We start from the raw sequence: 26,488 nt of genomic DNA on the forward strand, positions 1-26,488 counted from the left end.
TATGCTGTAGATGAAGAATATTTTAGATATTATCATTAATATTTTGATATTTAAAAAGTGCATATACTATATTTTGATATTTAAAAAGAGCATATATGATATTATGATGTTTAAAAAGGATATATATGATATTTTGAAATTTTATGAATGGTAAATATGATATTTAGAAATTTTATGAAGGGTAAATATGATATTAAGAAATTAAGTTGGGTAAATATGATATTTTGATATTTAAGAAAGGTATATATGAAATTCTAAAAAAAATAAAATATTAGATACCATAATAAAAGGAAAGAAAATTAAAAACAAAGAGTAAATTACACAAATGGTCCCTATGGTTTAGGGTAGTTTGCATTTTTGGTCTCTAATTTATTTTTTTAATTTGGAAGGTCTTACTGTTTATTTATTACGCGTTTGGTCCCTTTCTTACCTAAAAATACTATTTTACCATTAACTTTTGAATTTATTTAAATAAACATATCCTCAACCAAACCCCCATCACCTTACATTACCCATCCCATCATTTTTGCTTATTTAAATAATAGTTTTTTTAGGTAAGATAGGGATCAAATGCGTAACAAAAACAAATAGTAAGGACCAAGCGCGTAACAAAAACAAACAATAGGAACTTTTCAAGTTAAAAAACAAATTAGGGACCAAGTGCGCAAATTACCCCAAACCATAGGGACCATTCGTTTAATTTACTCAAAAACAAATAAGAGAACGAGGAAAAGGTTGAATTTGTTTGTAGGCCGCGTCGTAGACATAAACCGGTGCGACGTCCATAATAGAGAGAAAGCAGAAAAGCCAAACCCGACCCGACGTAAAGATCGGGACCCATCCATAATCCACGTACAATGTGCTTCGGAACACAATCATAATCACTTTCCATGGTTTTGGCGATTTTCTTCAATCACTAACCAATTTTTTCGTTCTTTCGTTTGAATTATCAGATTCAATCTCACTTTTTGATCTCAAACAACAAACAAAAAGACTTGTATAAATCAATACACGTTCGTAATCTTTAATTTGGTGATGATTATCGTATTATTTTGATCGGAATTGTGCGATAAGATGGCATCGGAACAATTAATGCCTGAGGGGGGAAGCGGGTCTCGTTACTCGCAAATGCAATCGGAGCAATCGGCGATGTCGTCGTTCTTCTCGCTTCAGAACCCGCCTGAGGCAAGTCGAATTTTCGATGAGCTGCCAAATGCTACAATCGTTCAAGTATCTCGTAATGAGGCTGGTGATATTAGCCCCATGCTCCTGACTTACACTATTGACTTCGAATACAAACAGGTCTTGTATTATGTAATATATCTTCATGAATCATGATGGTAACAATCACGTTTATGTTGTTTTTCTTTTGCGTTCTTTCATAAAGCTGTTTTTTAAAGCCCCAACAATGCATCTTATTAGTCAGTTATGATACGATTTATGACATTAAAGCGCGCAAACAGAGACGTGTTCTTAATAAAAATTTGTCCTTCAAGATTCCAATTTTGCTATGTGGACCCTTCTAATTTGAGATTCACAGTTTTCTGATAATGACTGGCATTGTTGTAGGACACGTCCTCTAATGTTTCAAAATAAAGCTAAATCAAGTGATTAGGTTTTCATTCTAACAACATTATGTCGTTCGTTTACTGTTATAATAAATTACTTTCGTATAACAGATTGAAATTCATCACTCACTTCCGTTTTTACTGATTTACTCAATGTGTTTACCATGGGATTGCAGTTTAAGTGGCAACTAGTGAAGAAGGCTTCACATGTATTTTATTTACACTTTGCATTGAAGAAACGTGCCATCATTGAAGAAATCCATGAAAAACAAGAGCAGGTGAGTTTATCTTCTTATTTAGTATAAAATAAAATTGTGGCGAAGTGGGGTTAGATAGACCTTACAGTGGTCTTCCTCTTGAAGGTCAGAGAATGGCTTCAAAATCTAGGAATCATGGATCATCATGCAGTTGTGCATGGTGATGATGAAGAGCCCGATGATGATGTCACACCAGTAACCAATGATGAGAGTGTCAGAAACAGGTGATTGCTGAATATCTTGAATCTTTTCAGGATTGGTGGATGTGTTAAATGTTAATTCATCCTTTCTTGCTATAATGATTATAGTTCTTACAGGTGGTTTTTTGTTCAGAGATGTTCCATCAAGAGCAGCATTGCCAATCATTCGCCCAGCTCTTGGAAGACAACATTCCATGTCAGACCAAGCAAAGCAATCAATGCAGGGGTATTTAAATCATTTTCTTGGGAACCTGGACATTGCAAATTCTAGAGAGGTAATTAATTAATGCTTTTCTTCATCTCTACTCATATATAATAAGTTCTTGAATCTTGATTGACATGAACAATCTTCAATGCAGGTTTGCAGGTTTATGGAGGCTTCTAAGTTATCGTTTTGTCCAGAATATGGCTCAAAACATAAAGAAGAATATGTACTTGTGAGACATTTACCGAAATTTCCAAGTAATGATGACAGTAGAATGTGTTCTGCTTGTCATTTGTTCAGCTGCTGTAATGACAACTGGCAGCAGGTTTGGGCTGTTCTTAAACCGGGTTTTTTGGCCCTGTTAAAAGATCCGTTTGACAAGGAGCCATTAGATATTATTGTTTTTGATGTTCTACCTTCATCAAATGCGAATGGGGAAAACGGAGTGTCATTAGCACTTGAAATCAATGAACATAACCCCTTACGCCATGCATTTGAGGCAAGTCTAATGAACTGTTTGAATCTGAGTAAATGACCATTTTACCCTTCTGTTCCTTTCACCTCACACAACATGCTTAAAAGAAAACATGTATACTTAATTATCCTTCTTGATCTTGAAAATGACATTAGGTGTCAAGTGGGAATCGAAGAATAAGATTAAGAAGTAAAAATAAAGCTAAAGTAAAATCATGGGTTGCTGCCATTAATGATGCTGGACTCCGGCCACCTGAGGGCTGGTGTCATCCTCACCGGTTTGGCTCTTTTGCTCCACCTCGTGGTCTGACTGATGATGATAGTCAAGCTCAGTGGTTTGTTGATGGTCGTGCAGCTTTTGATGCAATTGCTTTAGCAATTGAAGAGGCAAAATCAGAGGTTCTTTTCTTGTAATGTTATCTTAATTCAAATTCATTTCTAGTCTCTCTCTTTTTTTTTATTAACGCCTTTAAATATGATTATTGTCTTCATGCAGATATTTATGTGTGGATGGTGGTTGTGCCCAGATTTGTATTTGAGGCGTCCTTTTCATGCAAATGCATCCTCTCGCCTTGATGCTTTACTGGAGGCAAGAGCTAAGCAAGGTGTTCAGGTAGACTTAATTGTTCTTTTGAACCGAATTATTAGATCCATGAAAGAGTTTATGGAACTTTACAGTTTAAAACTTTTAAATGCAGATTTATATTCTCATGTACAAAGAGCTTGCTCTTGCGCTCAAAATTAATAGCTTTTTTAGTAAGAAAAAGCTGGCAGCTCTTCATGAGAATATCAGAGTTTTACGTTACCCTGACCATTTCTCTAGTGGTGTGTATCTATGGTAAGTGGTCTACATTGCAATTTGTATAAGTTTAATATTTTGGTTTTTCTTATTGTTTTTGAAAACTAATTCGTTTACTTATGGTAAAACGTAGGTCCCATCATGAGAAATTGGTCATTGTTGATTATGAGGTATGCTTTATTGGTGGATTAGATCTTTGCTTTGGTCGTTATGACTCATATGAGCACAAAGTGGGTGATCATCCTCCTACGATATGGCCTGGAAAGGACTACTATAACCCAAGGTAATTCTTCTTTTTACTATCATACATGAATAAGAATATGAATAGCCGAATAGGTGTCTTCCATTAAGGGGCTGCTTCTTTTTGACTTAATAGGCTTAATGTTTTAAGCACTTAATCTGGATAGTATACATGACTCTTTCTTTTTGACTTAATCGGGACAAAATGACTTAATGGGTTATGCCAAAAAAAAGTATGGCTTAATGTATTAAGACACTAACCCTTCAACTATATTCCCTTCTTCTCTTTTCCTCTCAACTCATCTCGCGATAAAATTGATGAATACTTTTTGTATTGATGTATATTATGGAATTTATTTTCTGGAATGCAATGGTAAAATGATCATTTGGTTTCATTTAGACGGTTTATTCGGTCTAGGTCTAGAAAAGAAACATACCTTATGTATACATCACTTTATCCAGATAAACATCATTACCTGTTGAGCCACTTTACCCATAGAGTGCTTAAGGGAGAAAAAGAAACAACCCCTAAATCATGATAAAGGAAGTCACTTGGATATGTCCCATAGAAAGTTCCCTCTAAGAAATTGATCCAAATTTTTACAGGGAATCTGAGCCTAATTCTTGGGAAGATACTATGAAGGATGAACTGAATCGTGAAAGATATCCTCGTATGCCATGGCATGATGTCCACTGTGCCTTGTGGGGACCACCATGTCGTGATATTGCTCGCCACTTTGTTCAGCGTTGGAATTATGCAAAGGTTTTTGCTTTTTTTTTTCTTAAAGGTAAAACGTTTATGGTCAAAATGTTTTCTTGTGGCCTGATTTGGGTATAATTCTTTCAGAGAAATAAAGCTCCCAATGAGCAAACAATTCCACTACTTATGCCTCAACAACACATGGTTATCCCACATTACATGGGTTCTGGTAGAGAACAAGAAGATGGAAATACTGGACTCATGAATGCAACCCAACCAATCAACAGACAGGATTCTTTTTCCTCTCTTGCTGCCTTTCAAGACATCCCATTGCTAATCCCACAAGAAGCTGATGGAGTTGATTCTGCTAGTGGAAATTTAAGACAAAGTGGGTTGGGTAAATCAAATAATAATTTTCATGGTCAGACTCAGCCAAGTAGGCCTCCAAGGGCTCCTTTTTCATTTAGAAAATCCAAAATTGCACCTTTGTTTATGGATATGCCAATGAGAGGGTTTGTAGATGAACAAGGGAGGTCTTCTGTTACAGTTGTGCACCCTCCCATGAAGTCTCATGATAGAGAATGGTGGGAGAGTCAGGAGAGAGGTAATCTTGTTGTTTCTGCAGATGAAAGTGGGCAGGTTGGTCCTCGTGTTACGTGTCGCTGTCAGGTGACTTTCTTTTTTGACTCAATGGGCTTAATGGGTTAAGCAGTTAATCTAGACAACTATGCATATCTGTCTCTTTTTTACTTAATCTGGACATAATGGCTTAATGTATCAAGATGCTAACCCTTTACCTATTTTCCCTTCTTTTTTCCTCCGGACTCCTCTCATGTGAAAACTGATGAAAATTGTGAAATTTGTTTTTGTGAATGTAAGGCTAAGATGGTCATTTAGTGTCATTCATACAGTTTATTCAATCCAAAAAAGAAACAGGTCAAATGTATACAACACTTTATCCATGCAGACATCATTATCCATTCAACCACTTTACCCATACAGAACTTAATGAGACATCGGATGTATTATAGGTTATAAGGAGTGTGAGCCTTTGGTCGGCTGGGACAAGTCAAGTTGAAGGGAGCATTCACAATGCTTACTGTTCCCTTATTGAGAAAGCAGAACACTTGGTCTACATCGAGGTATATGGGAATTTTTTAAGATCTTTTTAATGGTCGAATTCTGTAAAATGGATTTAATAAATAACATGCTTTGAAGGGTATACCTTAAAGATACCAAAGGGTAAATGTTGGTCACTGAAGGGGTAACGTAACCCTAGTGCCCTTTTGACAATTAAAAAAACATAGTTTTTCTTTGTGAATTTCTCTATGGTATGCGACGTTTCTTTGTTAACTATGTTACATAGAACTCAAATGGTCTAAACTCTCTCCATGGTTGCACGAACTTTTACTATTAATACTTGCCATCCATCATTAAAAGTCTGTTGTAACTTATATCTGATTCAATTTGTGCCCAGAACCAATTTTTCATCTCAGGTCTATCTGGGGATGAGATCATACGAAATCGTGTGTTGGATGCCTTGTACAAGCGCATTATGCGGGCATATCAAGAAAGGCAGTGTTTTAGGGCCATCATTGTTATACCACTATTACCTGGATTCCAGGTGCTTATAATCTTCTTGGCCATTTATCAACAGACATATTCATAGCTTTCTGTTTGTTTTGGTTCATTTAAATTAAGTGCTACAGGGTGGACTAGATGATGGTGGTGCAGCATCTGTAAGGGCTATTATGCATTGGCAATATCGAACAATATCAAGAGGACCCAATTCCATATTGCATAATCTCTCTGATCGACTTGGTCCCATTGTTGATGACTACATATCTTTTTATGGTCTGAGGTCTTATGGTAGACTTTCTAATGATGGTCTTGTTGCCTCCAGTCCGGTATTTTTCTAAAATTACTTCACTTTTTATGGATAGGACAGAAAACTTTAATCTTTATACCGTTGTCTTCTAAACTTGAACATAGAATGCAAAAGGGGTTGAAGTTTGACATGGTCAACTATCATTTTGAGGATTTAGTGTGGTCTTATGTACATTGTTAATTTACATGTGATGTCCTAATGTAGGTATATGTACATAGCAAGATCATGATAGTAGATGATACTGCAGCCTTGGTTGGGTCAGCTAATATCAATGATAGGAGTTTACTTGGATTGCGTGACTCCGAGGTAATTTATGCATCATTTCTTTCCCACAATCATCTTTTAACTTTTTTATGCCATTATTTATGATGGTTATGGATTTTAAATACACAGAAAACTAAAAAAAAAAAGCACTTTCACCATTTTATTGATTTAAGCACTTAACTATTTTTTGTAGTTATTAAACCATTATACTTTTTTCTAACTTTAAAAAAACCATTTTCCCAGTTACCTGGTTTTGGAGAAGGCCAAAATACAGAACAGCAAGTTATTTCACCATTTTATCCATTTAACCACGAAGTATTTATTTTTCTTATGATTATTATTGGATTGAATTACATTCTTGGTCCTTGAGTATAACTAGTCTTTAAAATTTTGAACCCAAAAGGTTTTCTCTTGCAATTATCATCCTTATCTGAGGTTTTTGTAATGCTTTTGGTCCATATTCCAAGTAAAATTATTATTTTTGGTCTGTGAGTATAGCTGATTTTTGCAAATTTGGTACAAAAATAGTCATTTTACTTGGAACATGGACCAAAAATGTTACAAAACCCTCAAATAATGACAGAAACTTCAAGAGAACTTTTTGGGACCAAAATTGAAAAATGAGCTATATACAGGGACCAAAATTGTAATACACCGCTATTGTTTTATAGTAGTTCAGTTCCCATTTCAATAAGATGGTAAAAAGTACCTTGTCCTTTTCAATATATATTTTTTTCCTGATACTATTACATCAAAACCAGGTAACCAGGATTTTTCTTTATAATTGGTCAAAAAAGTATAATGGTGTAGTCACAACAGAAAATAGTTATGTAGGTGCATCAATGAAATGGTAAAAGTTTTGCATAAGTTCATATGATGCTTCTTTTTCATAATTCCACCTTTTCTGTATAGAGAAAATCATTGGCCTACTTCATGTCCAACCTACAAAATACACCTTCTGTTTTGAAGTAACATTAATAAGACTATTTATCCAGATTGGAGTACTTATTGAAGATAAAGAGGTGGTTGGATCGTATATGGGAGGCAACCCATGGAAGGCTGGGAAATTTGCATTGAGTCTTCGTCTTTCACTATGGTCTGAGCACCTCGGTCTTCATGGTAGTGAGGTTGGTTGGTTGTTAAATCAATGTTACCTCTTTCGTCCCTCCACTTTCCTCCACTTTTTATTTCTGTATAATAATTTTTTATGCTTATATCTATTTTTCTAGATCCACAAAATAGCTGACCCTGTAATTGATTCTACCTACAAAGACATATGGATGGCAACTGCTGAGGTAAAAAACTAAAAAAGAGTACATCATTTCAAGACTTTATAGAGTTAGGCCATGTTTCTTTTCATTTTGTCCGGATTAAGTAAAAAAGAAGCAGTCATCATTAGCTGTCCAGATTAAGTGCTTAAACCATTAAGTCATTTGAAAACAATATTACCAATTGTTTTCAGGAATAATTCTTCTCTAATTTCATGTTTTACTCTTTTTTATATTAACAGGAAAATACCATGATCTACCAAGATGTCTTCTCTTGCATTCCTAATAATCTCATACAGTCCAGGTACGATATTCTATCTGTTTTATCTTATTTTTTCCCATTAAATCGGGGAAATTTTATAAGCAATTAAGACTTAAAGGTTTACTTTCTCTATGAAGTCGGGGTTTTTTATATAAAGTAAATAAGAAACACACATATATTATTTATAGCTTTTCAGATTAAGTTGTTAGTCTTGATTAAGTAAAGTAGAAACACTATCCAAGATTGTATTGATTGAGAAGCTTTGTAAAATGTGAACTAATGCACAGAGCATCTTTGAGGCAACGTATGGGTGAATTGAAAGGAAAAATAGGGCATACTACCATTGACATAGGAATAGCTCCAAAGAAGTTGGAACCATATCAAGATGGAAATGCTAAAGGAAGTGACCCCATGGATAGATTAGAGGGTGTAAGAGGCCATCTTGTTTCTTTTCCTTCAGATTTTATGTGCAAAGAAGATCTAAGACCCGTGTTTAAAGAAAGCGAGTATTATGCATCCCCTCAAGTTTTCCATTAAATTTATTTCATGCCATTTCAGGCATGCGGGTAAATAGATACCATTCTTTTTTGTTTCGGGTTTTTTGGGACAAAATAACATTCATATTTTTGGATTTATTGTATAGATTCCATTCTTTAATGTATGCATTCCTCCAATTATTTGAACATACATGATCTTTAGTTTGAAACTGTTATTGATGGTGTTATCTTTATATGTAACTGAGATGTTATATTAACTTTTGGGTTGGTTTTAACCAACTTCTAGTGAAAAATGACAAAGAAAGTTGTGATGTTGAAAGGGAAGAAAATGAAACTTTCTTTAAGTTATTGTGAATCATGTGTATTTTGTTGAAGAAAATTTGGAACTGTGATTGATATCAAACTCATTATAATTACTAGTCCCATTGACTACATATGAATATGTCAATGGTTGTAACTTCTACAATATTGTCAACGTTTTTTGCCTTTACTTCATATCCTTTGTCTCATTTAAACTTGGAGAGGATCATGAACATAAAAAATTGGTTAATCTTGCTACATATAGTATTTCTTTTAATAAATATGATGCTTTATTAACAAAAAAAAGGAGCATGTGTTGAACAACCCTCATAGGACATGTTTTGAAAAAGCATTACACTTTCAAAAAATAGAATACTTTGCTCAAAAGACACTAAAAGTCCAACAGTTTTAGAAGACATAAATCCCATAGATGATTATGGAAAATGATGATAGATGAAAAGCAAAGATATTTAGAAGGCTACATTTATTTGTGTATGGTTTCACTTTTTGACTTAAGTTTTAATAATTCGTCGACACGCCCTCATGTAACTAAAATTAAAAACCTTGAAACGTTTAAGTCTGGAATTGTGGGACCTTTATCTGAGATATAAGTTAAATATTCTGAAAAATGAATTTTAAATTCATTAAATAATTTAAACTTCACTCATGTTTTCAACTTTTTTTATAACTTGCAAACATATCAATGAATATGTACTTTTCACGTTTTAGGTTCTTCCCATTTTTCAAAAAAAAAAAAAAAATAAGAATCTCAATCTTAATAACCTTGATTCCGATCCTATTTAGGAGAAAAAGAAACAAATAGATAACTAGTATCAAAATAAACCCAAGAAGGATAAACATAAACAATATGCCTCATTAAGTTCTCTAAGCTTGGCTCCCTATGACAAGTAGTAACATTTCAAAAAGAGTAAAAGTAAAAAACTCAATCCTCACTTGAGGTTGAAGCAGTAACAAATGAGACAACAACAGTAATATCATCAAGTTTACCACCATGATAACGAAATCCTGCTTCCTGAGCTGCAGTAGAAAATGGAGATTGCCGTTTCCTGTCTAAAGCCTTAACACGTGCCAAATCCGCTATATTTTTAGCCATTGCTTCGGGACTTAGCCTTGATCTAACCCCTTGAACCACAAGAGCCGTTACTTCATTGTTATATAAATTATCAAACAACCCATCCGTTCCCGCAACAATTACATCACCCACTGCCACTGGAATCTTGAATACCTGTTTGTTTGTTTGTTCATCAAAAAAAAAAAAAAAAAAAAAACATTTTTAGGGTTTTGGATTGGTTCAAATCCTCCATCCAACTTATTTCCAAATGGTGAGGTGAACTTACTTGACCAGAACTTGGCTGATCACCTTCATTGTCATTCGCAAGCTGAAAAGTAAAATTGAAGTCGTGCTGTTGTACAGGGGTGTGAAAGACTGTGCATCCATCTCTGATCACAACAAATCCACTATCCCCTAGGTTAATCGCATGAAGACCCTGCAATAAGATTTTATTTCCCCATTTTATCATATTTCCTCAAACATCATTAAAATGAAACATGTTACAAACCTCGTCTCTGAGGGCTATGATGCATGCTGTAGAGGACCCCTGTGCTTTTGTGGCTGAATGAGCTTTAGTCAACACTCTAGCAGGGTCAATGGCTTCCTTGGGTTCATCCTGTATTGCTCTCACAGAATTAGACATGAGAGAACGGGAATATAATCCAGCATTTATTCCAACATCTGCCCACCCTCCAACTCCATCTGCTACACCAATTACTTGCTCTTCAACACAAATGAAATGAGCATCTTCTCCACCTGTTGCTTCTTTATCAGGATGTGGCAGGTATGAAGATCCAGATAATAGTTTCAGAGTTCTAACATGCATTCCCTTCCTAGATACCAAAAAATATAAATGCTATAAATATGTTTTATTTATCAAGATATTCAGAAATATATAAGATTAAGTGAAGTATATAATACATAGTACATAGTGCATACCCATTGGCTTCAATAGCAAGACTTGTGATTGTTTCATCGTGTGATGATTCTTTCAGTACCTCATCTGAAACTCCACCATCTGAATAACATGTTGAAGAGGAGGTGTTGCATCTTCTTTGCAATCGACCACCAGGTGTATTAATGTTGCTTGTTATGTGAGTAACACCATATATAAAATACCCATGAACTCCATGGCTTTTGCTTGGTTCTCTATTTTTCATACCCATGCTAGCTGTATGAAAGCTCCGGGTATTTCTTTCAAAAAAGTGACCAGAAGGTTGGGCAAAATTTGACACATTGCCGCAACTTGAAATGATATTATCCACGATCAGATCCCCTGAAGCAGTTACAGAACCAGAGGTAGCCATGGTTTTTGGAAAATATGGGTTTTTAGTGTACCCAAAAACCTGACTACTGTTAAACCTGGATACAGAGATACAAGAATGTAACTTGATAAAACCTGCAACTTGACAATCTTTCCTCAAATTCTCAAACTTTTGATCTGAGTTTGGGATGAGGGCTTTTTCTGGTTTTAAAGATGAACGAATACTTGGTTGGACCTGGTTTTTACTATGCAATCTAATGCCTTTTCGAAGCCCAAAACCAAGAGGAATATTCAACTTAGAAAGAGAACCGGTTGGCATAATTCTACTCGCTGACACAGAACCAGTTGCTATATCCGTTGTGGGATGAAATCATCATATACAGCTAAAAGCATTTATAAGTCCCTGATTTTGATGTACTCTGTATTCTGTCCCCAGAGTGCAAATTCCTGCAGATTTTACAATTCACATATGAGAACCCTCCAAAGGCAAAAGAAAATTATTCAATTTGGTGACTTTTGGCGACATTTACATTCTGACTGAAATCAGAACTTTTAATCTTCTGTTGGATACTTCCAGGGTCGAGGAAATGAGTTTGAAAAAGAGAAAGGTTATCTTTTGACTTTAAAATTGAACCAATAAGAAAAGAAAAGAATGTCGTGTTCAATTAACAACAAAGTTCTTCTGATTTTGAAAAATACTACTAGATTCTACATCATGAATCGAAGTGCAGCAATTTGTTTTCCCCTACCAGATTAGATATGAAGAAACATAAGCATATTTAACAAGTAATACATTAAATGTAAGAGCATTACGGCAACATAAAAGCTATAAAATTAGGCGATAGATTAGCATCTACCTGTTCACAGGTAATGTATGGATAGAGATGGAGAGACAAGGAGAACCTTATCCAATGAAAATGGAAACTTGAAAGGCGTAGACCAAACAAAAATCGAACAAATCCAAGTGAAAAAAAAAAAAAGAAAAAAAGAAACCCTAATAAAAAGAGGGGAATATCCGCTATTATATCGTCTTCTATATGAAACTTCTGTTTTCTTGGTTTGTTCATCTACTTACCCATTCTCTAGGAATCAAGTAGATCCGGGTAAAACTCGCCAACGCCCCAGACCGGTTCAAATAGGACTTACTCACCCGGTCCACGTTCATGTTCTGGTCCAGATTTTTTTATTTTCTAACTAAAAGCCCGGCCTGCATCTAGGACAGTCAACGGGCCAAGGCTGGACTTCCATAAAAACCGGCTTTGAGGTGGCCTGGTCTGGTTTTTTAGATTGATTTTTTTCCTATCGTTTTTCCATTTTTTTTCCCGATAATAACGAGACAAATTATCATTTACCTATATGAACAACCATCAAGTAGCGGCTACTTTTAAGGCTACATAGCCACATAGGATATCTTCCAATGGTGTTAAGATCATAATCTTATATATAGGTGTTTTCTGTTTTGCGAGATTGTTATCGTAAGATTAAATCGGATCATAAGATCCTACGAAAAACATTTTAAAACATAAAAAATAAATATTCATCAATGAGTTAGCCATTCAGTTAACAATAAATACATCATTTAATGATAAACAATTCAAAATTGATATTCTACAAAGTTAGTCCAAGAATAACATTAGATTTTTTTATTTGAAAAAAAATATTAATGATTCTATGATCTTACGATCGATCATACGATCCTACAGAAAAACAATCCACGTAAGATCGGAATCGATTTACTGTTAGACTAAGTTTATGTGTTGCATTGTATTTTACTTAAATTAGAGGGTACCTAATTGTATTTATCTAACCTATATATATTAGGTTCATATGTATCATATCTTTGAGATAATCAATAACAAATACACGGTTTGATTTGGTATCAGAGCGGAAATCCATTTTGTATCTATTGTACGGACGAAGATGTGGAAAACATTCACATCCAAAAACCCGAAGAAAGGTGTAGTCAGGTTTTCGACTGAAGACATGTTGGTAAGGTGATCTATTGGATGAGGTTCGAGATGGTAAGCGATTGATAAGATACACGGTTGTCTCAAAAGCAAACTGCCAAAATCATTGGGGAAGATTGGCATGAGCAAGGAGAGTAAGGCCAATTTCAACCACGTGACGATGACGTCGCTCAACAAAACCATTTTGCTCACTAGTATGAGGGCATGAGCGACGATGAATAATTCCAAGTGGTGAGAAAAAGGAAGATAGATTGCGAAATTCCCCTCCCCAATCGGTTTGAACACTTTTGAGTTTGGTATTGAATTGTCGTTCTACCATCTTGACAAAGTTGGTGAAAGTTTGAAAAACATCAGATTTGTGTGTCATTAGGCATGATTCGGGTTCCTCTCTCCAAGCCTTTACGGATGTTCATTGGTAACACTCTGCATTTGATTCTTTACATGCCTTCTCGGATTCAGACTGGGCAGGATGCCCTGATGATCGACGTTCCACGAGAGGATTTGCTATATATTTGGGATCGAACTTGATCTCATGGACTGCCCGAAAACAGCGTACTGTCTCAAGATCTTCAATTGAGTTGGAGTACAAAGCCCTTGCAGATACGGTGGCTGAATTAGTCTGGTTGAAAGCTCTTCTCAATGAATTGGGAGTTTCTGTTCAACGTCCTAAACTTTGGTGTGACAATCTTGGTGCTACCTATCTAGCTGCTAATCCGGTTTTTCATGCTCGCACCAAACATGTTGAAGTGGATTTTCACTTTGTTCGTGAACGTGTGGCTTCTGGTCAATTATGTGTTCAGTTCATTTCTACTACTGATCAGATCGCTGATGTTTTTACCAAAACGTTGTCTTCTCAAAGATTTCTCTTTTTACGATCCAAGCTACAAGTCGTTCCCCGCCCTTAGCTTGCGGGGGAATGTTAGACTAAGTTTATGTGTTGCATTGTATTTTACTTAAATTAGAGGGTACCTAATTGTATTTATCTAACCTATATATAGTAGGTTCATATGTATCGTATCTTTGAGATAATCAATAACAAATACACGGTTTGATTTTTACCTAGGTGGGATCATAGGTTCATACGATCCTACAATCACGATCGTGATTTTAACAACCTTATCTTTGACAAACTAGTTGGTGGGCAAAAACTAGAAGTTGTAATTTTTATTTGTGTATATGTGGTTTGGCAAAAGTCATAGCGAAAACAAATATAAAGAAGCCATTCAAAAAACTTAATTGTTTTTTTGTTGGTTCGAGGTTTTTGTTCACATTCTAAGACAAGTAACAATATTAAAGGTTTTAATGTATACATTTTGTTATATATTACGAGAGTAACTTAATAGTTTTGGTTATGCTTCATAGATTAAAATCGGTCTCGCAATAACCATCGATGAGAGAAATGTGAGTGTATAAAACGAATTTCACAACTGGTTTTTATCGAAATTTTGATTGATATTAAATAGATACTCTTAGGGAAACCTCTAGAAAAATCTCTACATTTTGGTCTAGTTTATGAGAAAATCCCAAAATTTATTTTGTTAACAAAAAAGTCCCGATTACCAGATAAAAAAAAAATTAATAAACCTTTTTTTACCGGTAACTATAATTTACTCGGTTACCTTCAGAAAAGTCATATTATTTTGGCCAAGTTTATGAAAAAGTCCTAATTTTTTTTTACTTCAACTTTTTTACGATTTCACTAAAAATGTAGAAATTTCTAGGTTCAAGTTATGAATAGGAATAAACGTTATTAAGCTCCATAAAACTAAGGATTAAAGTCATCTATAACCAATTATTTGCCACAAAACAATGACGTTAGCATCATTTTGAGCTCACCATCGTCCATATATGTAATATCTATTTCTAGGTATTGCTCTCGAGACCCATCCTTTCTAACTTTGAGAGTTTTTATGGCTGCCACGATGTGGTGATGAAGCTTACCACGACGTGGTAGCACTCTATAAAGGAACGCGTGTTTTCAATCACCACAATGTGGCGGCGACCGAATAAGAAACCTAATTTCGGGTCTCGTGCCATATTCAAACAACATTATGGTTAGGGTATGCTCTCAATTCCAGCCTCCATCCATTTGAGAGAAATCCTAGAGAGAGAGTGTGTGTGTGTGTGTTTATGTGTGTTCTTGGAAAAAAAGTGTGTATTCTTGGCCTTTCAAGGTTCTTTGAAGAAAGAAAGGGTGATTCAAGCTTGTGATGAGACTTGTTGCTGTTGAGGGCTGCTTTTACTTCAATCCTTATGTTCCAGGAGGTATGTTAGGTTCATTTTATGCACCCATTTTGCACTTTCATTTCATTTCATTGCATTGCATTTAGGCTTAAGCTTATACATTTTATATGTTTTATGGGATATTACATGATATTATTTCACTCACACACTTTTATGATATTTCATTGACTCTTGGAGGTGGGATCTCGCTTAGGGAGGTGACTAGAAGACGCGGACAAGATTTCACGACTTTGGGAGCATCGGGGAGGAGGATATGGAAAATTTGAGGAATGCAGCCATCCAAGGACTTCACGGAAGTGTAAATTATAACCATGAGTTTACACAGGCCATGTAATCGAGCACATTTCAGCAACACACTTTGAAGGCTCAAACATTTTGAGCAATCTACTTATTGCATTTCCACGGGCCGTGTAAGCGTCAGTGTAAATTTACACGGGCCGTGTAAACATGGATGTGGGTTTAGTGATAGTTTTTCATCTTTCCTAAAAAGAGGCAACTGATTTCATATTTCGATCTATCGACTTTTGGAGCAGAGAAAATGATTTTCTAGAGATTTTTGGAGTTAATTAACACTTGGAAACATTTGATTTCATTTTGTAAGCACTTTAATTCCATTTTCTAGATTTGTGATCTTGTTCTATTCATGTGTGGCTAGAACACTAGTTTCTCCAACTTCATGTCTTGACTGTTTAGTTGTTTTTTCAATAATGTGATTTGATGTTTGCTTCCAATTTCTATCTGGTGAATTTAATTTTGTTTCAATTGAATGTTTGACTCTAATTGTGATTCTTATTGGCCATTAAATTAGGGTTAGATCATTCAAGTTATCTAATTGCAAAATCCGTAATTGTTTTGTAAATTGGACTAAGTAACAAGTACTAAACTAATTTCCATTGAATGAATTTAGTGTAAATTTGATTAACATACTCTTATGCTCCCGAGCTTATGAGGAGTATTGGTTGTTGTTGGGAACATTCACATAAATCTTATAGCAACCTTTTGATTTCTATCTAAGAGCTTGTTTAGACTTAAAAAATAAGGTTAGGTTATTTTCAAAAAGCTTGTTTTAGATTTGACAACTTGGTAAATGGTAAGTGTTAGAGCTTGTTAACACTTTCAAGTACCAAATTAGGTACAATTGATTAGACATCATATCATCGTTGGAATCGTATTGCTAAATTGTCTTCCATAGAGTTGGAGTCCTCACATATCCTGAATTTGTTTCATTTAATGGATCATTTACTTATTTCTTTATTCTCTTGTTTAAATCATTGCATATAAACCCCCTATTTCCATGTCCATTTTTGTACCTTATGCAAAAAGGTATAAGCATTTGTTCCGTGTATCTGTTGATCAACTTTGCTTACCTTGTATTGCATTTTTAGGTGCAAAGTAGCAGTTTTTTTGGAGTCATTTTGTACCCATTTATTTGTTGGGCTTGACACACCTAACAAATTGGCACCGTTTCAAGGGACACGGTGTTACTAATTTTTTATGTCTAGATCTTTTTGTACAGGTATATTATTACCAATTGACACGGAGATAGAGAAGACTACAAAGGGGTTATGGAAGCAAGCCAAGCTTCGTAAGAGGCAACCGGGTTCCAAGACTTCTTCATCATCTACCCCTCCGGTCATCAACATTTGGGAGGATACACCCCTCTCAAGTATGTCATAAACTGAAACAGAAACCCTCACACTCCCATCTCATCCATCCTCATCTAGAAATACCACTCCTCCCTCTTCACCTACTCATAACATCCCAAACTCAACACCCACAGAAACCTTAATTCGCACTTCTACCATGGGAGACCAAGGAGGAAATGGAGGCAACAACAACAAAAATCATGGTCAACAAAACCCACCCGAGCAAACCCTTCGCCAATGGGCGAGGCAAGAGGTTACTTAACAACCTCTTTGCATCGCTTATCCGACAGCCACAAACCTGGAACTAAAATCCGAACTCATCCACTTACTCCCAACCTTTAGAGACCTTGAAAACGAAGATCCCCACAAGTTCCTCACTGAATTCCATGTTGTATGTGTTGGCATGAAACCACATAATGTCATGGAGGATCAAATCAAGCTTAGGGCATTCTCCTTTGTAGTGCAAGACGGAGCTAAAGACTGACTTTATGATCTCCCACCGGGGACGGTCAACACATGGGTAGATCTTGCACGCCTCTTCTTAGACAAATACTTCCCAAAAATGAAAGCCTCAACTCTAAGAAGAGAGATAATTGGGATCAAACAACACAACAGAGAATCCTTTCATATATATTGGGAGAGGTTCAAAAAGATTTGTGCTCGTTGTCCAAAGCATGGTATTAGTGAGTATAAAATCCTCCAATACTTCATTGAAGGCATGACTCCTTGGGAAAGAATACTTCTTAATGCTTCAAGTGGGGGATCCTTGACCAATAAGACCCATACCGAGATTCGGGATCTCATAAAAAACATGGTGGATGATTCAAAACATATGAGTCAAGATAAAGATTGGTATACGGATACACCCTAAGGTGTAAAATAGGTGTATACTCCTTAAATTGAAGGTCAACTATCTAAGTTGACTAATGTGGTAATGATGCTTGCTAAGGACAAAGATGTGCAATCCACACCCCGTCCTTGTGGTATTTGCACTCAAGTGGGACACCCAACCAATATGTGTCCTCAATTATAAGAAGAAGATTATGAATAAGCAAATGCTTTAGGAGGTTTCCTTGGGAAAAATCAAAGAAATTTTGATCAGCCCCGAGGCAATCAAGGGTGGATTTACAACCAATGGTAGGGAGGAAATCAAAATGGGGGTTACTAACAAAGACCACAATTTCAACCAAATCAATAAAGACCACCATTTCAACCTCGGAATTTCTAGCCAAGGCAGCCACAACAACTACCTCAACAAGCGGGTTCATCAAGCATGTCTTTGGAAGACATAGTCACTACTGGAAAAATAACCTTTAATAACATGCATTGCGTGTCATAAAAGGTATAGTTGACACACAAATACGTGTTAAGGAAGGCCCTGTCATAAAGGAAGACGACACACATTTGCGCGTCGTTGCGCATTTACGACACACATTGCGTGTCAAGGAAGCCCTTGTCATAAAGGAAGACGACACACATTTTTGCGTGTCATAATTTTAAGGATTTTTAAAAAAATATTCTTTTTATCAATTTACTAATTTTCAAATAATATGACAATTAATGTATCATAATATAAAATAACATATCATACAAAAAACAATCCATTTCACAATATATAATATTAATATTTCAAATATAAATAATCATTCTAATGCTAAATAAATGTAATACATTGATATTAAGGGTCTTTCCCTAACTATATAATCTCATAGTACATTGTCATACAATTAAGTTGCATAGTTTTAGTATTTTGTCTAGTGCAAAACTCTTCTAATGCCATTTCTCTCGTTATAGCTCCAACCAAGACTTTTTCCATTGCATGTGGGAATATTTATTATATAAATACAAAACACAACATTAAAAGGAACTCATGAGTAATTTCTCCTTTGATAGTCTCCATGGCAGCTTTAAGCCTTGCAACTACACTTGAATATGCATCAACTCAACCAATGTTGATTCATTTTCTACAAGTTTCCTGCACTTGGGGACATAAAATGACTTATATAATGAAAACAATAAATTATGATTTTTTTCAAGTCAAATCAATTAAGTATGCTACTATTTCTTGTATTTTAACTAAAAAGGGCCTAAATGCATGAACTAGCAACTTACTTCAACTTATTTCTAGTAAAAGAAGCTTAAATGCAAGAAATAGCAAAGTATATTGTTATTTCCTGCATTTGGTCTTGAAAGCAATTAAATGACATGTGGCAAGTAAGAATACTTACATATCTTGCAAAGATATGATGTTAGTTAACTGCATTAGGATTGGACTAGTCAAATTGTAATTGTTGAGCTGGGACAAGTATCTTAATTCTTAAAGATGATCATCTAACATCAGAGGTTACAAAAGTCATAGCATTAATATAATTGGAATTGAAACATGCATATCACATACATTAATTAAAAAATGCATTGTTTTGTTTAAGACATGTATGTATGTATGCATGTATGTATGTATGTATGTATGTATGTATGTATGTATTTTTGGATTAGGTGTATAATGTGACATCCCCAAAATCACGGCCAGAAAAGACCGGTTTTGTTTATACTTTATTTCAAAATCAGAGTTATCTTTTAATAAAAGGGTTGCGGAATTTGTCCCAAAACAATAATATGATAAAGATTTATCAAAAGCATTTCCATAGAAATGTATTTCATTAAAAGACTCGGGATGTCATGTTCGTACAGATCAAAAGTATAAACAGTACAATATAAGCCTTACTACATTATTTCATATCTACAGGCCTATATCCGTAATCTCTCGTCCAAAACATCACACCTATGCTCATGCGCCACTACCTGTAATGCATAAAACTGAGTGGGTCAGGCTTGGGAGCCTGGTGAGCACATAGGGTTTTCAACCCACAATAAGTTTATTAATTTCATCAATCAACAATAACCCGATTACCCGTTCCCGTTATCCTCACTTTACGTCCCTAAACACCTATCATAAGGGACCTAGCCTAAGGATCATCATCGGGACGAACACTACTGCTAAGGGGATTCCTCAGCAATAAATGTCCTAATAGGCAACCATGTGGGGGATGGAGTACACCGGTGAACACATCGTTCACAACACCTACAGGTTGCGAACCTGCTAGTGTTCCACTGGACTGTCTAGAAGAGTCCGTGGTCGTCATCTATACTCCGCTAGATGACTGGATCAACAACAACAACATCGAGGCCTCTCATCATTTTATCACACATCACCTATTACATCTACCCATGTTTTACCCCAACATTTTCGTAGATATAAAATACATATACAGTTTAAATCATTGAAAACATGTATAACAACGTTCATCTAGCATAGATAGCAAGTATTCAGATAATATGCACACATAACACGTAATTTATATAAAATACTTCATATCTATGTGTAAGTTGAAGGTAACTATGCACTCACCGGAAAAGGTGGTGATTCCGAACTCAGACAGCGCTTCGCTTCTTAAAAAGAATTTTTCTTCGACGAAACCTAGTATTATTACCACTAGAGTTTAGTTTATTATTCGTCGAGACTAATTAATAGTCTAGCTATTATTATTATTATATAAGCGTCAAAAAAAAATACTTATATAACCCATAATAATAGCCCAAGTATTTATTATAAGTTCCTAATAACGTTACTATAATTAAATAAAAGTTATATTAAAAATAGCGTAGGCGTAGCTCACTTACAGCGGGTTTTATAGAAAACTGGGCTTTGCTTGGAGCAGCGTTCCCGAGCCGAAAAGCTATTCTTCTCGGAGCCTTCAAGCACTCCGGGGCTTCCGCCTCGTGCTAGGGAGGTTCCCTAGGCTTTTCGGGGGATTTCGGGGCTAGAGAGAGGTTCTAGAGAGAGAGAGAGTAAAGAGAAGAAAGAATGGGAAAGGTGTGAAGAAAATGAGGGTGGGAGAGGTGGTATTTATAGGGTGAAATGTGGCTGAACTTGGTGCCACATGTCACCATCTGGTGGCAAGCCTTGGGGAGAAAGCAATGGCCAAGATTGTGCCACATCACCCATTTTCGCACAGCACACTTCCGACTTCTAAAATCCGTAACTTTCACATACGACCTCCGTTTTTGACGTTCTTTATATCCACGCGTAGGTAATAATAAGATCTACAACTTTCATTTTGACACCGTCAGCTAATTCTCGACCGATCTTAAATTTAACAGTACAAGGAGATTATACTGTTAAACGTCTGCGTAAAATTAATAACTTCTACATACGGACTCTGTTTTTGTCTGTCTTTTTACCGTTGATTTCCTATTAATGAGATCTTCAACTCTCATTTATGTTGTGTAAGCCAAAAACCGCTCGAACTAAAATTCGAGTTTCAAGCCGTGCACTGCTAAGCCGAATCTTAGAAAAATCATAACTTCTTCATACGAAGTCAGATTTGGACGTTCTTTTTATCGATGTTCTTAGTTTAACATATTCTACGACTTTTTTTTAGATTGCTAAGGCTAAAAAGTCTTCTATCGTAAATTCACTATTTACGTCTCCCGGTGTCGTGCCGGTTTTGTCGTAAAACTTCGGCGGGCCATAACTTCTTCTTTATAGCTCGGATTTCGGCATTCTTTATATGCACGGAAACCTTGGGACATATTCTACAACTTTATGTAGAGATATCGGGATTATCTCACACTTTAATTTTGACGCTCATTTTTATTCTTTATTAATTATACATTTATAATTAAATAATAAACACATAAACACACATAATTCACATAATACTCAAATATTTCATATTTATTACTTCAAAAAGAGTTACAATAGTTGACCTAGACTATTATATTGACAAAAATGCTTAGCCCTGAAAACCCGGGCGTTACAATTCTCACCCCCTTAGGATGATTCCGTCCCGGAATCATGCATCAGCAAACAGATGTGGATAGCGACTCATCATGTCATCCTCTGTTTCCCAAGTGAGATTCGGCCCATTCGAATGTTTCCATTGGACTAGCACCAAGTCGACCATCTTGCGTCGTAACTTCTTAGTCTTACGGTCAATAATTGCCTCAGGCTCTTCGATCAGCCTTTTATTCTCATCCATCCTTAATTCCGAGATTGGAATTATGTCGGGAACATCTCCCATGAATTTCCTCAAATAACACACATGGAAGGTGTTATGAATACCATTGAGTTCTTCGGGCAATTCCAGCTTGTAAGCTTGGTTCCCAATTCTCTGAAGAACTTTGAATGGTCCAATAAACCTTGGACTCAACTTTCCTCGTTTCCCAAATCGTATAAGTCCCTTCCACGGTGAGACTTTAAGTAAAACGGAATCCCCAACTTCGAAGGTTATCGGTCGTCTTTTCTTGTCGGCATAGCTCTTCTGACGATCCTGAGCTGCTAACATTCTTTCCCTAATCACCTTCAATTTCTCAGCAGTCTCATGGACTATCTCGGGGCCCATAAACTGCTTCTCTCCGGCTTCAAGCCAACAAGACGGCGTACGACACTTCTGCCCATACAAGGCTTGATAAGGAGCCATCTTGATGCTCGAGTGAAAACTATTGTTGTAGGAAAATTCTACTAGAGGTAAGTGTTCGTCCCAATTCCCTTGGAATTCGAGGGTACATGCTCTCAGCATATCTTCCAACGTCTGAATCGTTCTTTCACTCTGACCATCAGTTTGCGGATGGTAAGCAGTACTCAAACACAACTTTGTACCCAACTCCTCTTGTAGACTCCTCCAAAACCTTGACGTGAAACGACTATCACGATCTGACACAATCGTAAGAGGGACACCGTGAAGTCTTACAATTTCCTTCACGTAAGCATTTGCGAGCTTATCCATAGACCACTTCTCGTTGGCGGCTATGAAGTGTGCACTCTTGGTGAAACGATCCACGACTACCCAAATCATGTCGTGACCATTCTTCGTTCTGGGCAGTTTAGTCACAAAATCCATGGTGATGTCTTCCCATTTACCCATGGGTACAGGTAAGGGTTCTAAACTCCCATACGGTTTTTGATGTTGTGCCTTAACCCTCGCACATGTTACGCACTCAGCCACATACTTCGCAACATCGAGCTTCATCGTCGGCCACCAGTAGTAGGGTTTTAGGTCCCTATACATTTTAGTGCTACCGGGATGAATCGAGTACATGGTCTTGTGTGCTTCTTCCATTAGAAGATCTCTTATTCCTCCCGTCTTAGGTACCCAAATTCGATCTTGGAATACCTTCAGTCCTCGACTGTTCGTACCGAACACTAATGTTTTTCCCAAACGTTCTTCCTTTCGGTCATTCTTTTCTAAGGCTTCTTCTTGAGCTTTCCTGATACTTTCCACAATCGTCGAGACGACTTCAATTCTTAACGCTCTTGGCCTTCTTCTTTCAAGATTGACTTTCCGACTGAGAGCATCAGCAACAATATTTGCTTTACCTGGGTGGTAAAGTATCTCACAGTCGTAGTCCTTGAGAAGTTCTAGCCAGCGTCGTTGCTTCATGTTCAACTCCTTCTGATTAAAGAGATACTGGAGACTCTTATGATCAGTGAAGAGCTTGCACTTCGTGCCGTAGAGGTAATGCCTCCATATCTTTAAGGCGAATACTACCGCTGCCAACTCCAGATCATGAGTGGGGTAGTTCTTTTCGTGCTCTTTCAATTGTCGAGATGCGTATGCTATCACCTTTTCTCTTTGGGTCAGAACACAACCTAACCCGACTCCAGATGCATCACTATAAACTGCGAAATCTTCGACTCCATCGGGTAGAGAAAGTATCGGCGCTTCACATAACTTCTTCTTTAGCTTCTCGAACGCCTCATCATGTTTCTCACTCCATGTATACGTAGCTCCTTTATGGGTCAAAGCTGTTAATGGAGCAGCTATCAAAGAAAAGCCTTGGATAAATCGTCGGTAATATCCGGCTAATCCTAGAAAGCTTCGAATCTCCGTGGGATTCTTCGGACGTTCCCACTTCATTACAGCTTCGATCTTGGCAGGGTCAACCATTATTCCTTCTTGGTTAACAACATGACCCAAGAATTGGACTTCCCGTATCCAAAAGTCGCATTTGGAGAACTTTGCAAAAAGCTTCTCCTTCTTTAACACCTCCAACACTTCTCGTAGATGCTTGCCATGCTCCTCCTGGCTTTTCGAGTAAATGAGAATGTCGTCGATGAACACTATCACAAATTTATCGAGGAATGGTTTACAAACCCTATTCATCAAATCCATGAATGCTGCGGGAGCATTGGTTAGTCCGAACGACATAACCAAGAACTCGTAGTGTCCATATCTTGTTCTGAATGCAGTCTTCTCAATATCCTGCTCTCTCACCTTCAGCTGATGATATCCTGACCTAAGATCAATCTTTGAGAAGTAGCTCGAACCTTGCAGCTGATCGAATAGATCATCAATCCTCGGTAATGGATACTTGTTCTTCACCGTTGCCTTATTCAACTCTCGGTAGTCTATGCACATCCTCATGCTTCCGTCCTTCTTCTTCACGAATAACACCGGAGCTCCCCAGGGTGATGAACTAGGTCGAATGAAACCGCTATCCAACAGCTCCTGAAGTTGCATCATGAGCTCCTTCATCTCCGTCGGTGCTAATCGGTAAGGTGCCTTTGCTATCGGTGTTGTTCCTGGTAATAAGTCTATACGAAATTCTACTTGCCTATCAGGTGGTAATCCAGGAAGATCTTCGGGAAAGACTTCCGGATAATCGCACACAACCGGTATATTCTGCACCTCTTTCTTTTCTTTCTTAGCATCGATTACGAATGCCAAGTACGATGCACATCCCTTGGACAAACATTTCCTAGCTTTCATCAAGGATATGATTCCAGAATTTACTCTGCGTTTGTCCCCGTACACCATAAATGATTCCTTTCCGGGTGGGTTTATCCTAACTATCTTCTTTCGGCATAATATCTCGGCATCGTTGGCGCTAAGCCAATCCATACCCAAAACGATGTCGAAACCGTTTAACTCTATGGGTAATAGTTCCTCATGGAATTCGTTTCCGTTTAGGTCAATGACGATGTTCCTAATACGATTACTAACAGGTACGAATTTGCCACTGGCAACTTCTACAATTAGGGCGTTATCAAGTTTTTCTACAGGTAATGCTAATTTCGCACTAAATTTATGCGACACAAAGGAGTAGTTGGCTCCGGAATCAAACAGTATATTTGCAGGCAAACCATTTACAAGAAAGGTACCTGAAGCGACGTCTGCTGCCTCCTTTGCAGCCTCGAGCGTCATCTGGAAGGCTCTCGCCTTCGGCTTTGGTGGTATGTTGGGTCTTCTTGCCTCCTTCTTCTTCGGGCAGTCCTTCAAAATGTGCCCTTCTTCATTACACCCATAACAGGCCTTCTGGTTAAGAGTGCATTCGTTGGCATAATGCCCAGGCTTTCCGCATTTGTAACAAGTGACCCCTCCATCACACTTCCCAGAGTGCTTCTTCTTGCACTTGTCACACCACTTTGCTTCTGATCCTCCTCCTCTCGAACTAGACTTCGAGAATCTACCTTTCTTACCGGACCTCGAGGATCCGTCAAATTTCCGTTTCTCTCCCACTTCCGCTCTCTCCAGACCCTTTTCTCGTATCTGGGTCTCCACATTCTTAGCAGCCCAGATGGCAGCTTTTAGAGTGGTAGTTTGCTTGACCATTGGACCAAAGTCCGCTGGTAATCCGAGGGCAAATTTGTTAACCTTGGAGAGTTCAGTTGGGACGAGGTGAGGAACAAGCTTCATTTTCTCAGTAAAGCTTGCAGCGTATTCAGTAACGCTCATTCTTCCCTTCTTCAGATTCTGGAATTCGTTGCTGATCTCCAGAAGATCCTGCTCAGAGCAGTATTGCATCTTCAACTGTACCAGAAAATCCTCCCACGACATTTTGCTTGCTTCACCTTTGGGCATTGAATCAGCTAATAGCTTCCACCAGCTTAGTACTCCAGATTTCAATAGAGGAACTGCAAGAGCAGTCTTCTGCCTATTGCTACACTCGCAACTCTCAAACATTGTCTCCATCTCAGAGATCCAGTTCATGACTTCCACCGGCGTCGGGCTTCCGGATAGACTCGGTGGCTTGGATGCCATGAAATCCTTGTATTTGCATCCACGTCCATCATTTCCTCCATCCTGGTGGTTTTGCCTAACTATCGGTGGGTTGGCTTGACCAATAGTCCCACTGTAGTTTCCTTCTTCAGTCTGCCCTTCGTTCAACTCGGGCTGTTCGAGCTGAATAGTTGCTTCCTCTCGATTTTGCTGGAGCAAACGCCTGGTTTCCTCCATTTGACGATCCAACATTGCCTGGATCATCGCTTGCACTCCGGCCATCGTTATTGGTCCGGCGGCGGCTTCCACAACTGGTATTTGCTCGATCACGGGGGGTTGGTGTCCGTTCCCATTTGCGTTTACGTTTCCGC

General features: G+C 37.2%; 2 protein-coding genes and 1 long non-coding RNA gene across 7 annotated transcripts; 1 reads left to right on the forward strand and 2 right to left on the reverse strand.

The window, feature by feature from the left end:
• The first annotated feature begins 847 nt into the window (after positions 1–847).
• On the forward strand, positions 848–8,791 carry LOC145034712 (phospholipase D zeta 1-like). Of its 2 annotated transcripts, XM_078983205.1 has the most exons (19): positions 848–1,302; positions 1,745–1,846; positions 1,931–2,049; positions 2,159–2,300; positions 2,385–2,729; positions 2,861–3,103; positions 3,201–3,317; positions 3,403–3,542; positions 3,637–3,786; positions 4,350–4,506; positions 4,591–5,112; positions 5,475–5,585; positions 5,921–6,067; positions 6,153–6,350; positions 6,536–6,637; positions 7,591–7,722; positions 7,825–7,890; positions 8,106–8,167; positions 8,413–8,791. In XM_078983205.1, exons 1-19 carry the CDS (start codon positions 1,075–1,077, stop codon positions 8,660–8,662), a joined length of 3,333 nt encoding a protein of 1,110 aa, XP_078839331.1. In that variant the 5' UTR covers positions 848–1,074; the 3' UTR covers positions 8,663–8,791. The 2 variants fall into 2 exon arrangements, with proteins under 2 accessions (XP_078839331.1, XP_078839332.1); XM_078983206.1 differs by lacking the exon at positions 848–1,302 and having other exon boundaries at positions 1,746–1,846; positions 2,143–2,300.
• Positions 8,792–9,776: 985 nt separating this feature from the next.
• LOC145034713 (putative protein phosphatase 2C 80) lies at positions 9,777–12,273 on the reverse strand. 4 transcript variants are annotated; one of them, XM_078983208.1, is made up of 5 exons: positions 12,116–12,273; positions 10,934–11,705; positions 10,503–10,827; positions 10,281–10,430; positions 9,777–10,168 (listed from the first exon to the last, which is right to left on the reverse strand). In XM_078983208.1, exons 2-5 carry the CDS (start codon positions 11,575–11,577, stop codon positions 9,866–9,868), a joined length of 1,422 nt encoding a protein of 473 aa, XP_078839334.1. In that variant the 5' UTR covers positions 11,578–11,705; positions 12,116–12,273; the 3' UTR covers positions 9,777–9,865. The 4 variants fall into 4 exon arrangements, with proteins under 4 accessions (XP_078839334.1, XP_078839336.1, XP_078839335.1 ...); XM_078983210.1 differs by having other exon boundaries at positions 12,072–12,126; XM_078983209.1 differs by lacking the exon at positions 12,116–12,273 and adding an exon at positions 12,008–12,101.
• Positions 12,274–19,712: 7,439 nt separating this feature from the next.
• On the reverse strand, positions 19,713–20,941 carry LOC145033453 (uncharacterized). Its single transcript, XR_013677565.1, has 3 exons — positions 20,797–20,941; positions 20,525–20,593; positions 19,713–19,917 (listed from the first exon to the last, which is right to left on the reverse strand). It is a non-coding gene; the product is annotated as an uncharacterized LOC145033453 (long non-coding RNA).
• Between the last annotated feature and the right edge of the window lie 5,547 nt (positions 20,942–26,488).

This window comes from Lactuca saligna, chromosome 3 (assembly GCF_052625555.1).
Source record: "Lactuca saligna cultivar CGN05327 chromosome 3, ASM5262555v1, whole genome shotgun sequence".
Classification (NCBI taxonomy): domain Eukaryota; kingdom Viridiplantae; phylum Streptophyta; class Magnoliopsida; order Asterales; family Asteraceae; genus Lactuca; species Lactuca saligna.

Bases quoted from the DNA above. Each gene is read 5' to 3' on its own strand.
- LOC145034712 (XM_078983205.1), top strand. From the start codon at position 1,075: ATGGCATCGGAACAATTAATGCCTGAGGGGGGAAGCGGGTCTCGTTAC. The intron at 3,318-3,402 runs GTAGACTTAATT...TTTTAAATGCAG, and splicing joins GAGCTAAGCAAGGTGTTCAG to ATTTATATTCTCATGTACAA. The intron at 6,068-6,152 runs GTGCTTATAATC...TAAGTGCTACAG, and splicing joins CACTATTACCTGGATTCCAG to GGTGGACTAGATGATGGTGG.
- LOC145034713 (XM_078983208.1), bottom strand. From the start codon at position 11,577: ATGCCAACCGGTTCTCTTTCTAAGTTGAATATTCCTCTTGGTTTTGGG. The intron at 10,828-10,933 runs GTATGCACTATG...TTTGGTATCTAG, and splicing joins CTTGCTATTGAAGCCAATGG to GAAGGGAATGCATGTTAGAA. The intron at 10,169-10,280 runs GTAAGTTCACCT...ACAAACAAACAG, and splicing joins ATCAGCCAAGTTCTGGTCAA to GTATTCAAGATTCCAGTGGC.